Source organism: Peromyscus leucopus, unplaced genomic scaffold (genome assembly GCF_004664715.2).
Source record: "Peromyscus leucopus breed LL Stock unplaced genomic scaffold, UCI_PerLeu_2.1 scaffold_897, whole genome shotgun sequence".
NCBI lineage: Eukaryota > Metazoa > Chordata > Mammalia > Rodentia > Cricetidae > Peromyscus > Peromyscus leucopus.
This window is the reverse complement of record NW_023505835.1, coordinates 6,697-18,967: the sequence shown is the minus strand read 5'-3', so window position 1 is coordinate 18,967 and position 12,271 is coordinate 6,697. Positions and strand designations below refer to the sequence as shown.

At 37.0% G+C, this 12,271-nt stretch overlaps 1 protein-coding gene across 1 annotated transcript; it reads right to left on the bottom strand.

The window, feature by feature from the left end:
- Nucleotides 1–1,535: 1,535 nt before the first annotated feature.
- Nucleotides 1,536–4,366, bottom strand: LOC114681457 (cadherin-7-like). The gene has a single exon (XM_028854962.1). The coding sequence runs from the start codon at nt 3,269–3,271 to the stop codon at nt 2,804–2,806; it is 468 nt and encodes a 155-aa protein (XP_028710795.1). The 5' UTR covers nt 3,272–4,366; the 3' UTR covers nt 1,536–2,803.
- Nucleotides 4,367–12,271: the final 7,905 nt, after the last annotated feature.

Below are 12,271 nucleotides of genomic sequence, written 5' to 3'. Positions count from 1 at the left end.
GGTCACTTAAAACTTTAATTCAGGTAGACCAGAGATTGAAGAGAGTGGATTGCTGTGAGTATGAGGCAACCATAGGCTATTGGATAGGATCCTGCCCCCCAAATAAAAAGAAAACCAACAGAGCCAACTCACATCAAAATCATATCAATGTAAGTGAATTTGAAAAATGAGATACATGTTGCTTCTTGAGCAACTGCTTACTGCTTACAGTACAATGACAAATTTAAACCACTAAATGAAAAATACATATGTTTAAATAAACTTTGAAAAAGCTCAAAATATATGTAATAATTCATATCTTCAGTCAACTGATGCAATCTCTTAGCTCTGAAGTATTATGCCAGTTATAGCATTAGATTTTAGAACATAAAAAAGCTAAAAGAATAAATAATAACCAATTTATCCCATTGCTGTTAAGTTTGAAGTGTCATAAAAATTCTACTGATAGTAAGGACTTTTGTCTATCTATCCTCATCAATATCAAAAACTACAACAGAAACAAATCAGTAGTTTGATAGATACAATCAATTTCAGACTAGTAGTTAAAGTAGAACCATTATTTTTTTCTCAAGCTACCACTAGCAAAAGCTAGATAAGATTTAAAGGGTAAAATCCATTCACTTTTTAAGGTGAGAAAATCTGCATGACAATGGTAGCTTCCTTTTGCAAAAAAGCAACCACATCATCATTTTGTGATATGTGTGAAAATCAGAAGTTTTGATGCCACTATTCCCTGAAGTAACTATTTCATTTTCTCCCAGACTTTGGGGGTTTGTAATACATTGTTTTCTTAGCACTTTTATAGATTCAGCTTCTATATGATTCTGACACCACAATCTGATTTTATTGAACTAGGTAAGTATGAATTTTGTTTTAATTGGAAAAACTTTCATACATGTCTAAGAGTTATCAACAGGACATTTTACTCTATTGTAAAATTTTATGTGTATGTCTGTGAATACAGCAAGAAGTGTAGTCTCTCTAGTCAAGGACCAGCATCTAAATAAATTATTCAACTAAAGGTCTGTTTGCAGATAATCAAATTTATTGAATTACTGATAATATGAAGCTGAAGGCCTCTTTCACATACTCCATTTCTAATAATGGACTGCAAGTTACAGCATCCTACATAACTTCTCCTCACTTAATCAACATAATATTCTAGTTCTGAATTCTGCTTCTCAGAAGGAGGATTTTTAGAACACAATTCTTACAGTGTTCACCTGTAGGTTTACTCAGAACCCAACAATGAATTAATTTTGAAAGAAGAAAGTAAGGAAAAAAATAAATTCATTCTTACTTGATTATATGCACAATAAACTAGTGTTAATCTAGGAAAATAAGTAGAAATATTATTATTTATAAAAGTCATCTTATGCTGAGACATCCATCTTAATCTTAAACACATACAATTACTTGAAAATTCTCCCTTCCCTTTGGCACATCTAAACCATAGAGAAATTACATGTCTTTCAGTTCTTGGGGGACACAATGGGTTGAAAATGTATAGCATCATACTTTTTAAAAATATATTTAAAAACTCAATCTTTCAGTCAATGCTTAGAGCAAAAGAAGTTGGGAAACAGTCCTTGAACAGGCTTTGGAGCACTTAGAGCTCATGACTTTGGAAAATAATTCCTGCATCAAAGAAAAATCTCTACTCTCCCCAAAGTCTTAATGAAATACAAATATTTTTTTCCCACAGTTTTGTTCTCTCTAGTGGCTCAGAGGAAAACTTTGTACATCCTTGGAGCTTGGCTCCTCTTTGAGATATGGATGGCAATGAGGCTCAGTTGTTGTGCAGTTATTTTGCCATTTCCATGTTTCATCTCCTTCCTGTAATCCAAACTGCAGAAAAGCCAGCACGTGCTGATGAGCTGAATACCATGAGGCAGTAAGATGAACCTGAACAGAGTGGAGGCTGGAGCTCCAAATAAACACAACACTATGTGTCAAATAAAAATATATTCTCCTGTATAAATCAGAAGAGATCATAAATATTAACAAATAGACAGCAACTATTGTTTTAAATCATACCTACACAAGCATTTCAAAACTACTTGAACCTTGAAGAATTATTTACCTTTTCCTTATTGGGAACACTTCCTATAATTTGTTGGCAAAACAATAATTTATGTTGCCTTAAATTCAATTTTATTGGTTTTTTATTGAGAGTTTCATTTAGGAAAGTTATTGTGAGGATTTATATATTAATAAATAAAGTAAAACATTTCTGAGCACCAGCAGAAATAAAATTGTGTTGAACTCTATCATATAGCAAGCCTAAAAGCTTCAGTAGAAATTAAACTCTCCCAAGATTTGATAAGCAAGAAGTTCTGGGATTTTTCAATGGCACAGCATGCTCTATTCTTCTCAGAGAGGGTACCACGAATGTTTGTGCAGGCTGTCCTTGGCTCACTGACAACACAGGACATGACTTTGTCAGGCAGTTTAGGTGCCCTTGCAATTATACAAAAGTTGCTATCTATTCACAAACTACTAAGTATTTTTTTATCAAATAAATAAACAATTACAATTTAAAAAGAAAGAAAGAAAAAAAACTTTAAATACTCAGAGTCTGGTCAGTGAAATCCCTTGGATAATCTAGTGAATGTTTCATCAAGGCAGAAACCGTAATAGCTAAAAATGGACACATATTTACAACCTCTTTTGGCCCACAAGTGAAAGTTCTTGTTTACTGCATGTAATACTTCCCCCTTTTCCTTCTCTTTTATTTATTTATTTTTTCTTTTTTTTTGATGCTGCCTTTTTATTCAGTACATTTCAAGTGAACTGTCCAAGGCTATGAGTACAAACTCTCTGGGCCGTTTCCATACATGTCAGCCAGCCGTTTAAAGCGGGGACCCCAGTCACTTAGGTAGTCATAATTCTGATCAGAGTTTGAGCTGATGGAATCTAAAGAACTGAGTGAGTCAGCAACTGAGCCATTTCCTTCAAAAGCATAGGTCTGCAGAGAGTCATATGGAGGAGCTCCTGGATCCACGTCAGCTTCTTTCAGTCTTTCCCAAATAAATTCCCTAAAAATTACATTATCTGGGATGCTTTTAAAAGTCGGTCGACTCAAGAACTGAATTTCAGGAGTCACATCTCTGCGGGTTTTGGTGTCCCTCACGTTGAGGTTTCTCAGAGCGGCCATGTCAAAGGCTTCGGTATCCTCTTCTCCCCCACCTTCATCATCGTACCTGACAATGTTTTCTCTAATATCCCTCTCCTCGTCAAAAATAAGAGGCTCTTTTTTCCGTCTTCTCATTGTGACGATGAGCAGGATCAGCACTGAAATGTGAAAGGGCAGAGAGAAAATGTCAGCAAGTGGAGGAATGCCCCTCTTGTGTGGTAGACTCAGGCATTCTGTCACCTAGTTAGCAAAGGGCTGGCTTCCCTTCTCGGGAATTCAATCAGTAGATGAGCTAAAACTGCAAACGATGGCTATAAAATGGAATGCTTTTATACATCAAAAAAGTCTTTCCACACCTGTTCACAATCGATGTCTTGCTCTAACCTCCAAAATATTTGATAGAACAAATTGAAGGGCCAGTTCAGAATAAATATAACACTTTCAAAGCCACACAACACAAAGGGAACCTTTGAACTGCTTAATTGCTGGGAAGGAAAAATGTCATTTATAAATGTTTTGTGTCTAATTTCACAAGTGCAAGGCCAAAAGGAAATGGATTACAAAATTTGATCAGGTTCTTTGAAGAAATGTCTGGTCCTTGTTATGAAATTCAGCTGTTTAATGAAATCCTGCATGCCCTGTCATGTAGAAAGATTAAAAGCTTCTATAATAAAGTGAGTCCCTCTTTCAAGTGTGAAATACTGAACCTGGACTCTGTATTACACCAAAAGGCAGAAAGTGGGCGGCGAGGCTTTCAGCAATAGCCAAAGATTTAAGAACAAATTACTTTAACATCAGGGATTTCCCTTCTACCTAAACAGACATAGTGAGCATTGAAGTGTTCAGTGTCTCTGGAAAGCAAGAGAGAGCAACAAGACAGCCTTAGTATAACACAGATTAAATGCATTCTGCACTGTTAATACAAACAAATTTAGGGAGACTTCATTAGCTACATTGACCCCAAGACTGAGAACAGGTTACCTTCCAGACTTGAACTAAAATGGGGTAAAATGGCAATTTTTGAATTTTGTGATTCAAAATGTATTTAAAACAACACAAAAGTATAAATGGCCTTTTTAATGAAAAGCATTTATTTTTATTGTGTGTGTGGATATTTTTCCTGCAGGCATACCTGTACATTGTATATGTCTGTTGCCCATGAAGACTAGATAAGTCTTTCAGGCTGCAAGAATATATTGTAGAGATTCAGTGGTGTATTAAAGCTATACTTTGACTGGCCAAGGGTCTGTCAAAAAGCAAGCCATTATTATGAATATTTGGTGTTACACAGTTTTTAATATTTCAGCTATCTTCTGCTATGAAATTCTTGTGTGCCCAAATATTTCCAAACCATTTTGGCAAACAGTTAAGCTTCTGGCCACTGTTCCACTAGGTACTAACTCCCCCCCGCTGAGCCCAGGAGACTAACAGGCTACCATATGAATAGCTTTGTTTACTGTACAAATCAAGTTCAGCTCTTCCACTGCCCCAGAACAACTTCTTAGATCAAAGGGGTTTCCTCTCTCCAGGTGCTTCAAACTGTGATGCAGATTGACTAGCTATCAGAACTTCTCCCCATCCTGTCAGAGAACAGTGGCAGCTTTATTTTTAGTGACATAGATTTCCTTACCCTATCACTTGTAGGTTTATAGTTTGGGCATATTTAGGATAGACTTGTAATGTTTACACTTAACCACAGTAAGGATATATTCCTACCACATAAATTTCCTTCTCTGATTTATTCCAGCTCCTATCTAACTTCTCCTTTATTCTCTTCCTCTTTTTGGGTTGCCAATGAAGTTGTCAGGAAGCTTCTGGTGAGGATCTTGAAATTCTTTTGTTGTATTGTAAACATGAAGGTGTTGCTGTCTTGGAAAAGACATAGACAAGTCCGGAGAGAAGTGGGCAGAGAATTTTGGACAGAATGATGGTGGTGGATGAATAAGAGGAGTTTGATGAAAGAGCTCGATGTATCTAGATTCATTCCCACGCTACTGCTGGTGGCATTACTTCTGGGTACTCTGGGATAGTATAATATTAAGGCTGGACACACACTATTATACAAAAGATGAGGACATTAGATTCCCATGGAATTGCAGTTACAGAGTGTGGTTAATAACTATGTGGGTGCTAGTAATCAAGCCTATGTCCTCTGGAAGTCAACCAGTGTTTTTAATTACTGAGCTGTCTCTCCAGTCAAAAAAGGGGTGAATTATATTTTATTGCCTGCTAAAAACCAAAATGCTTTTTAAGATAATTTTTATTACATTTGCTTGAATTTTTCTGGAAGGTTTCGAAGACTGAAAATACACACATCATTATATTATTGTTTGGGTTATGCTATTCTTAGCCTATTTTTAAGTGTGTAAATGGGGGAGACAGATAGAGCAAGTGAGAGAGAGAGACAGAGACAGTGAGAGACAGAGACAGAGAGAGGATATGAGCTTTCAAAGGTGTGCATGCAGAAGTCAGAGGACTGTGCCAGGTGTAGATGCTCACTTCCTCCTTATTTGAGTTATGTTTCATTTTTTTACGCCTGTGAAATAAAGACTACCTGACCCATAGACATCTGGGGACTTTCTTGTCACTTCCATCCACAACACTAAAAGAGTGCTGCGCTACCAGGCTTGGTTTTTATATGCTTTCTGGGCATTCACACTCAGGTTCTCACATTGTGCAGAAGCATGTTACCTTTTGAGCTAGATCCCCAGGAGTCAGCATATTTTTTAAAAAGGTGCTTAATGGGCAAGAAGGTGTAGCACAGTTATAGAGGACTTGTCCAGTATGTACAATGCATTCTGTCTGATGTCTAACACTACAAAACCTAAAAACAAATAAGGGGTTTGGACTAATTATAAAGTGTCATTGCTGTTAATGTCTGAAGGAAAAATAGAAGAGATTTCGTGAGTGGACTGACTGAGAGCTGGTGAGGATAGGAACAAGAACAATTAGATTGAGGGAACAGGACTGAAGGGTGGAGCTGGGGAATAGTTCAATGTGAAAAACATAAGCCTGAGGCTTGGAGTGAAAATGACTAGCAGCTAGGTTAAAACACAGGCATGGCAGCATGTCAACAACCCAAGTGTGAGAGACAGAGACAGGTAGAACCAGAATCTCATGGACCAGCATTCTATACAAGATAATGAGACCCAGGTTTCAGTGACTTTGAGTGCCTCAAAAAATGAGTAATTGAGGAAGACATTCCAGCATCATCCTCTGGCTTCCATATGCATCTACATAAGTGAGTACACACACAAACACATTAAAATACACTATACTTACACAGATACACCATCAATTAAGGAAAGTCCCACTCATAGGAGATAACTCATGGCCGGTACTATCAATCTATCCAAGTACATTTTCGGTATAGAGATCTGAGACTTGAAGTGAGAACCTATTACTCCCAGTTCATAAGATTATATCATCAACTATTTTCTAAATGCCTAAATCTATAATCATACAAAAAATATTGCTCACATACCATATGAACAAAGTTTATTTTTGCAACTGATTGACACTACTATAAAAATGCACATTTGCTCAGAAATGCAGAGAATAAGTTAATTGTAGTGAGCTCAATCCCAAAGGATAATCTGTATCACTGTCAGGGAAATCATGTATGAGGCAGTGTAAAGATTGCAACAACCAGAAGTTCAGGACACCTGCTGATAGAATGGGTTCCTTAGACAGAGCTGGTATAATGCACCAATGGACTATCAACAATATGGTTGCCTAAATATGACAAGTATAATGACAATTACAGTTGAAATGATGGGAAATTCCACTTCAGATGAAGAACTATAGAGGGCAGTGACTATTATGAGAGGGAGAACCAGTTGCCTTCAGGGATGAGCTTACACATAAGTAGTCCTATGGTGGTATTTTATTTGTACTGAAATGTGATTTTCATTGTATGTTAATAAATAAAGTTGCCGGGGGTCAAAGCCATTAGAGCCTTAGCAAGAACATGGTCGTGGTGGCACACGCCCTTAATCCCAGCACTTGGTAAAAGAGCTAGGTAGATCTCTGTGTGTTCAGGGATACAGCCAGCATTGGAGACATATGCCTTTAAGACCTGGAGGGCTGTACTTACAGGCAGTGACGAGGCAGTCATGTGTTTGGGTTTACAACCAATGAGAAGGCAGAACAGGAAGACTATTTAAAGACAGACACACAGGAAGTAGCTCATTTCGGGGAGGTAGAAGCACCGCAGGAGGTAAGATTTTAGCTCTAAGATCTGACCTCTCAGCTTTCTCTTTTACATTTTTTCTGTGTTTCTTATTTTAATAAGATGGTTGGTTACATCTACATCTGGCGCCCAATGTGGTGACAAGAATCCATTAAAAACCACTTGGCTTGGCGGCAGGTCTGGTTTTCCGCAAGTGTGGTTGACTCCCTAGCCTGGGCGGTCGGACTGTTTGGCCTCAGGCAGGACTAACCATGAGCTGCTTGCTTAAAATCAGTGCTACAAACAACTCAGGCCTGCCCTGCAAAACAGGGCCCCTACCTGTAAAGCCAACGCAGGTGGTCAGAGCTTAAGGAAGCCAGAGCTAAGCTTTGACTTGGCTCAAGAGGGAACACGTGGCTGGATTTAAGCTTTGACCAGCTATGCTCTCTCTCTCTCTCTCTCTCTCTCTCTCTCTCTCTCTCTCTCTCTCTCTCATCTATCGCTCTTTCTCTCTCTCTCTGGATTCACACCTCAGACACTAGGTGGCTGTTTTGAAATTCCCTCGGATTTCTACTGTTGTACAAAGATTTGGTAAGTCACAACATATCAGATATTTTAAAGGAAAATATTTAAAAGAAAATTTTTTTCTACATTAAAAAAATGGGTTTTATGTGTACATTGGAAGAAAATTGGGTTTTGTTTGAAATTTTAGGCAATCTGACAATGGAACAAGTATATGAAAAGATTAGTATTGTTGGAATTATGCAGTTTATCACTATGCTTATCCTCATTTTACTATTTAAAAAGATAGTCAATTTAAGTGCCAGGATGACAGCTTTAGAAAAACTTGTTAAACCTGTAAAAATTCAGACAGAAGAAATTAACAGTTAAGTTTTTCAAGTTTGGATCATAAGGTTACAGAAAGAAAGCCTGTTTTCACACAGTCACCCTTAATTTATCCTGTAACTGTACAGCAGTAGCCTAATCAAATGACTACACAAAACATTTGGGCTCCAATTGAAATGTTGGATTTAAAAAGGTTTAAGGAGGCAATAGTATCTTATGGCATGCATTCCTATATGTAAAGCAAATGTTAAACTCTTGGTCAACATATAATAGGATTGTACCACAGGACTGGCAGGAGCTGGCACAAGCTGTTCTTGAACCCAGCCAGAGGCTTCAATTTTTAACTTGGTTCAAGGATGAAACGAAAAACATAGAAAAACAATGAAGGGATAAAGGAATACAAGTTTGCTAGGATCAGCTTATTGGAGAAGGCCAGTATGGCTTAGTACAAACACAATGTTTATATGATGTCCAAACCCTAATTTTATGTCAAATGGCAGCCTTGAATGCATGGGACAGAGTTGAGGAACCAGCAAAAAAAAAAAAAAAAAAAAAAAAAAAACTGAGTCATTTACAAAGGTTATGCAAGGCCCAAAAGAATCTTTCACAGAAGTTTTACAAAGACTGCCTTCAGTAGTAAAGAGAATGGTCTTGGATTCAGAAGCTAGTAAGATAATAATTGAATCTTTGGCCTTTGAGAATGTGAATGCAGCAGGCAAAAGAATAATCAGGCCGTTAAAGGCAAGATCTGCACCTTTGGAAGATTGGATTAGAGACACAGTTAATGTTGAGGCTCATGAGCATGATAATATGTGGGAAGGAGAAGCAATTTCAAAAGGGTTGAGGAATGTTAGATGTTTTGGATGTGGAAAGCAAGGACATTTGAAAAGGGACTGTAAACAGGTCATTCCTAGAAACAATGTTTCTTCAAGGAACAATGGCAACAGAATGCCCCTTCCTTCTGGAGTATGCAGAAGGTGTGGTAAGGGAAAACACTGGACCAACAAATGTAGATCAACAGAGGACAGACAGGGTAATCTTTTGCCTCAGTCTTCGGGAAACTCCCAGAGGGGCTTCATGCACACCCCCATAGCAAGTCCATTCAAACCTTTCCTGCAGCCATAGAGGAAATCCCTGCTCTGAGCAATTAAATAACCAAATGCCTATTGGAATAAATCATGCTGGTCAGGAAGATGAAACAGAGAGAATAGAAAATTCAGGAAAAAACATAAAGAAATTTTTTGGCAAACTTCTATTAATGAACAAAGACCAAAATTAAGGATAAAAATAAGTGGTGTTTTGTTGTCTGGTCTGGTAGACACTGGTGCGGATGTTACCATAATTGCACCAGAATTTTGACATCCAACTTGGCCTCTTCAGAAGGTAAACATTTAACTGTTAGGAATTGAGACATTATCTCAGGTGAAACAGAGTGCAAGATGGCTGGAATGTATAGGTCCAGAAGGACAGAGAGGAAAATTAAAACCATATGTGGCTAACATAGCTATGAACCTGTGGGGTCGAGACTTGTTGCAACAATAGAATACTCAGATTAACATCCCTCCAATCTCAGAAACAAATCATAAACTAGTACATGTTTCTGAGAGGAATATTAGAAGGCATTATTTTGAGTGGTCACCAACCATCCATATTATACAAGAACAGGGCACAACAACTGATGATCTTCCCATGACACCAACAACTCTACCTTTAAAATGGTTAACAGACAAGCCTGTATGGTCCAGCAATGGCCTTTAACAACAGAGAAACTCCAGGCTTTAGAAGAGCTGGTAGAAGAACAGTTAAATGCTCAGCATATTGAAGAATCAACCAGCCCTTGGAATTCTCCTGTATTTGCTATTAAAAAGAGATCTGGTAAATGGAGAATGGTAACAGACCTTAGAGCAATTAACAAAGTAATTCAGGCAATGGGCTCTCTACAATCTGGAATTCCTTTGCCTACTTTGTTACCAAAAGGATGGCTCTCATTGTTATTGATTTAAAAGACTGTTTCTTTTCAATACCCTTACAAGAAAAAAGACAGAGAAAGATTTGCTTTCACAGTATCTACTTATAATAATTCTCAACCAGTTAAAAGATTTCAGTGGAGGGTCCTCCCACAGGGAATGTTGAATAGCCCAACTCTGTGCCAATATTTTGTACAACAGCCATTGGAAGTGATACATAAAAAATTTCCTAAATGTATAATTTAACATTGTATGGATGATATTTTACTGGCTGACTCAAATGCAGATACTTTAGAAAGAATGTTTGAAGAAGTAAAGAAAATTTTGCCTTGCTGGTGATTACAAATTGTGCCTGAAAACATACAAAGAGGAGATTCTATTAATTATTTAGGATATAAAATAGAGCTACAAAAGATTAGACCCCAAAAGGTGCAAATTAGAAGAGATAGACTAGAGACTCTTAATCACTTTCAAAGATTATTTGGAGATTTTTCTCATCTACGAACTATTGTTGGGGTAAAAAATGATGAACTGACTAATTTTTTCAAAACCTTAGAAGGTGACAAGGACTTAAGTAGCCCAAGAGAATTATCACCTGAATCTAAGAAAGAATTGGCCTTTGTAGAAAAGTAAGTGCATGAAGGGCACGTGGATCGTATTGATCCAAAGCTGTATTGCATTTTGGTTATTTTACCTTCTAGGCATTCTCCTACTGGAATATTAATGCAGAGGGAAGATATTGTATTGGAATGGATATTTTTACCAAGTAAACAAAATAAAAAAATTAAAAACTTATGGGGAAAAAAATCTCTGACTTGATTTGGAAAGGAAAATTGAGACTTTGTCAATTAGCTGGAATAGACCCAGCAGAAATTGTTGTACCTTTAACTAAGGAAGACATTGAAAAATTATGGACAGAAAGTGAATTTTGGCAAAGAGCTTGCAGTAATTTTTTGGAGAAATTAACAGCTAATATCAAAAAAGTGATAGAATTGATGATATAAAGAGAGCTGATTGGATCTTCCCTCAAAGTGTATGCGAAAAAACCCATATCTGGAGTTCGTACATTTTATACAGATGCCAACAAACAAGGAAAGGCAGGTTACAAATCAGAAAATTTAAGTAAAGTGGTTCAAAATCCTTATAATTCAGTTCAAAAATCAGAATTGTATGCTATTCTGTTGGTATTAATGGATTTTTCAGAACCTCTCAACATAGTAACTGACTCTCAGTATGCTGAAAGAGTAGTATTACATATTGAGACTGCAGAATTTATCCCTGATGCTTCTGAATTAACTTCACTATTTATTCACTTACAAGATACAATCAGGAAAAGGAGTCATCCTTTATGTATAACTCACATACGATCCCATACTGGTCTGCCAGGCCCTCTAGCACAAGGCAATGATGAGATTGATAAATTATTGATAGGAAATGTGCTGGAGGCCTCAGAATTTCATAAAAAACATCATGCCATTAGTAAAGGTTTAAAAAAGGATTTTTCCATAACCTGGCAACAAGCCAAAGAAATAGTAAAGAAATGTCCTACTTGTTCCTTCTACAATCAAACACCATTAAGAGCAGGATGTAACCCAAAGTGTACTCAGAGGAATGAAATCTGGCAGATGGATGTGTTTCACTTTGCAGAATTTGGAAAACTGAAATATGTACACCACAGCATCAATACTTATTCAGGATTTTAATGGCAACTGCTTTTGATTTCTGAAAAAGCTGATTCTGTAATCACTCATTTGCTAGAAGTTATGGCCATCATGGGTATACCTGCACAAATCAAAACTGACAATGTTCCATCATATGTCTCTGTTAAAATGAAACAGTTGTTTGCTTATTATAATATAAAGCATATTATAGGTATGCCACATAATCCTACAGGTCAAGCAGTTATAGAAAAGATCAAACAGAACTCTAAACGATATGCTAAATAAACAGAAATGGGTAACAAAAACCCCCAGAAATAGACTGCATAATGCTCTATTAACTTTGAATTTTCTCAATGCCAATGAGAAAGGAACAGCTGCAGAGAGACATTGGATAATAGAAAAAAAACTACAGAATTAAACCAGCCTATATAATTTAAGAATGTGCTGACCTCAGAATGGAAACCAGGGTATGTATTACGTTGGGGACCAG

Coding starts and splice junctions, on each gene's coding strand:
- LOC114681457 (XM_028854962.1), bottom strand. CDS start 3,271: ATGAGAAGACGGAAAAAAGAGCCTCTTATTTTTGACGAGGAGAGGGAT.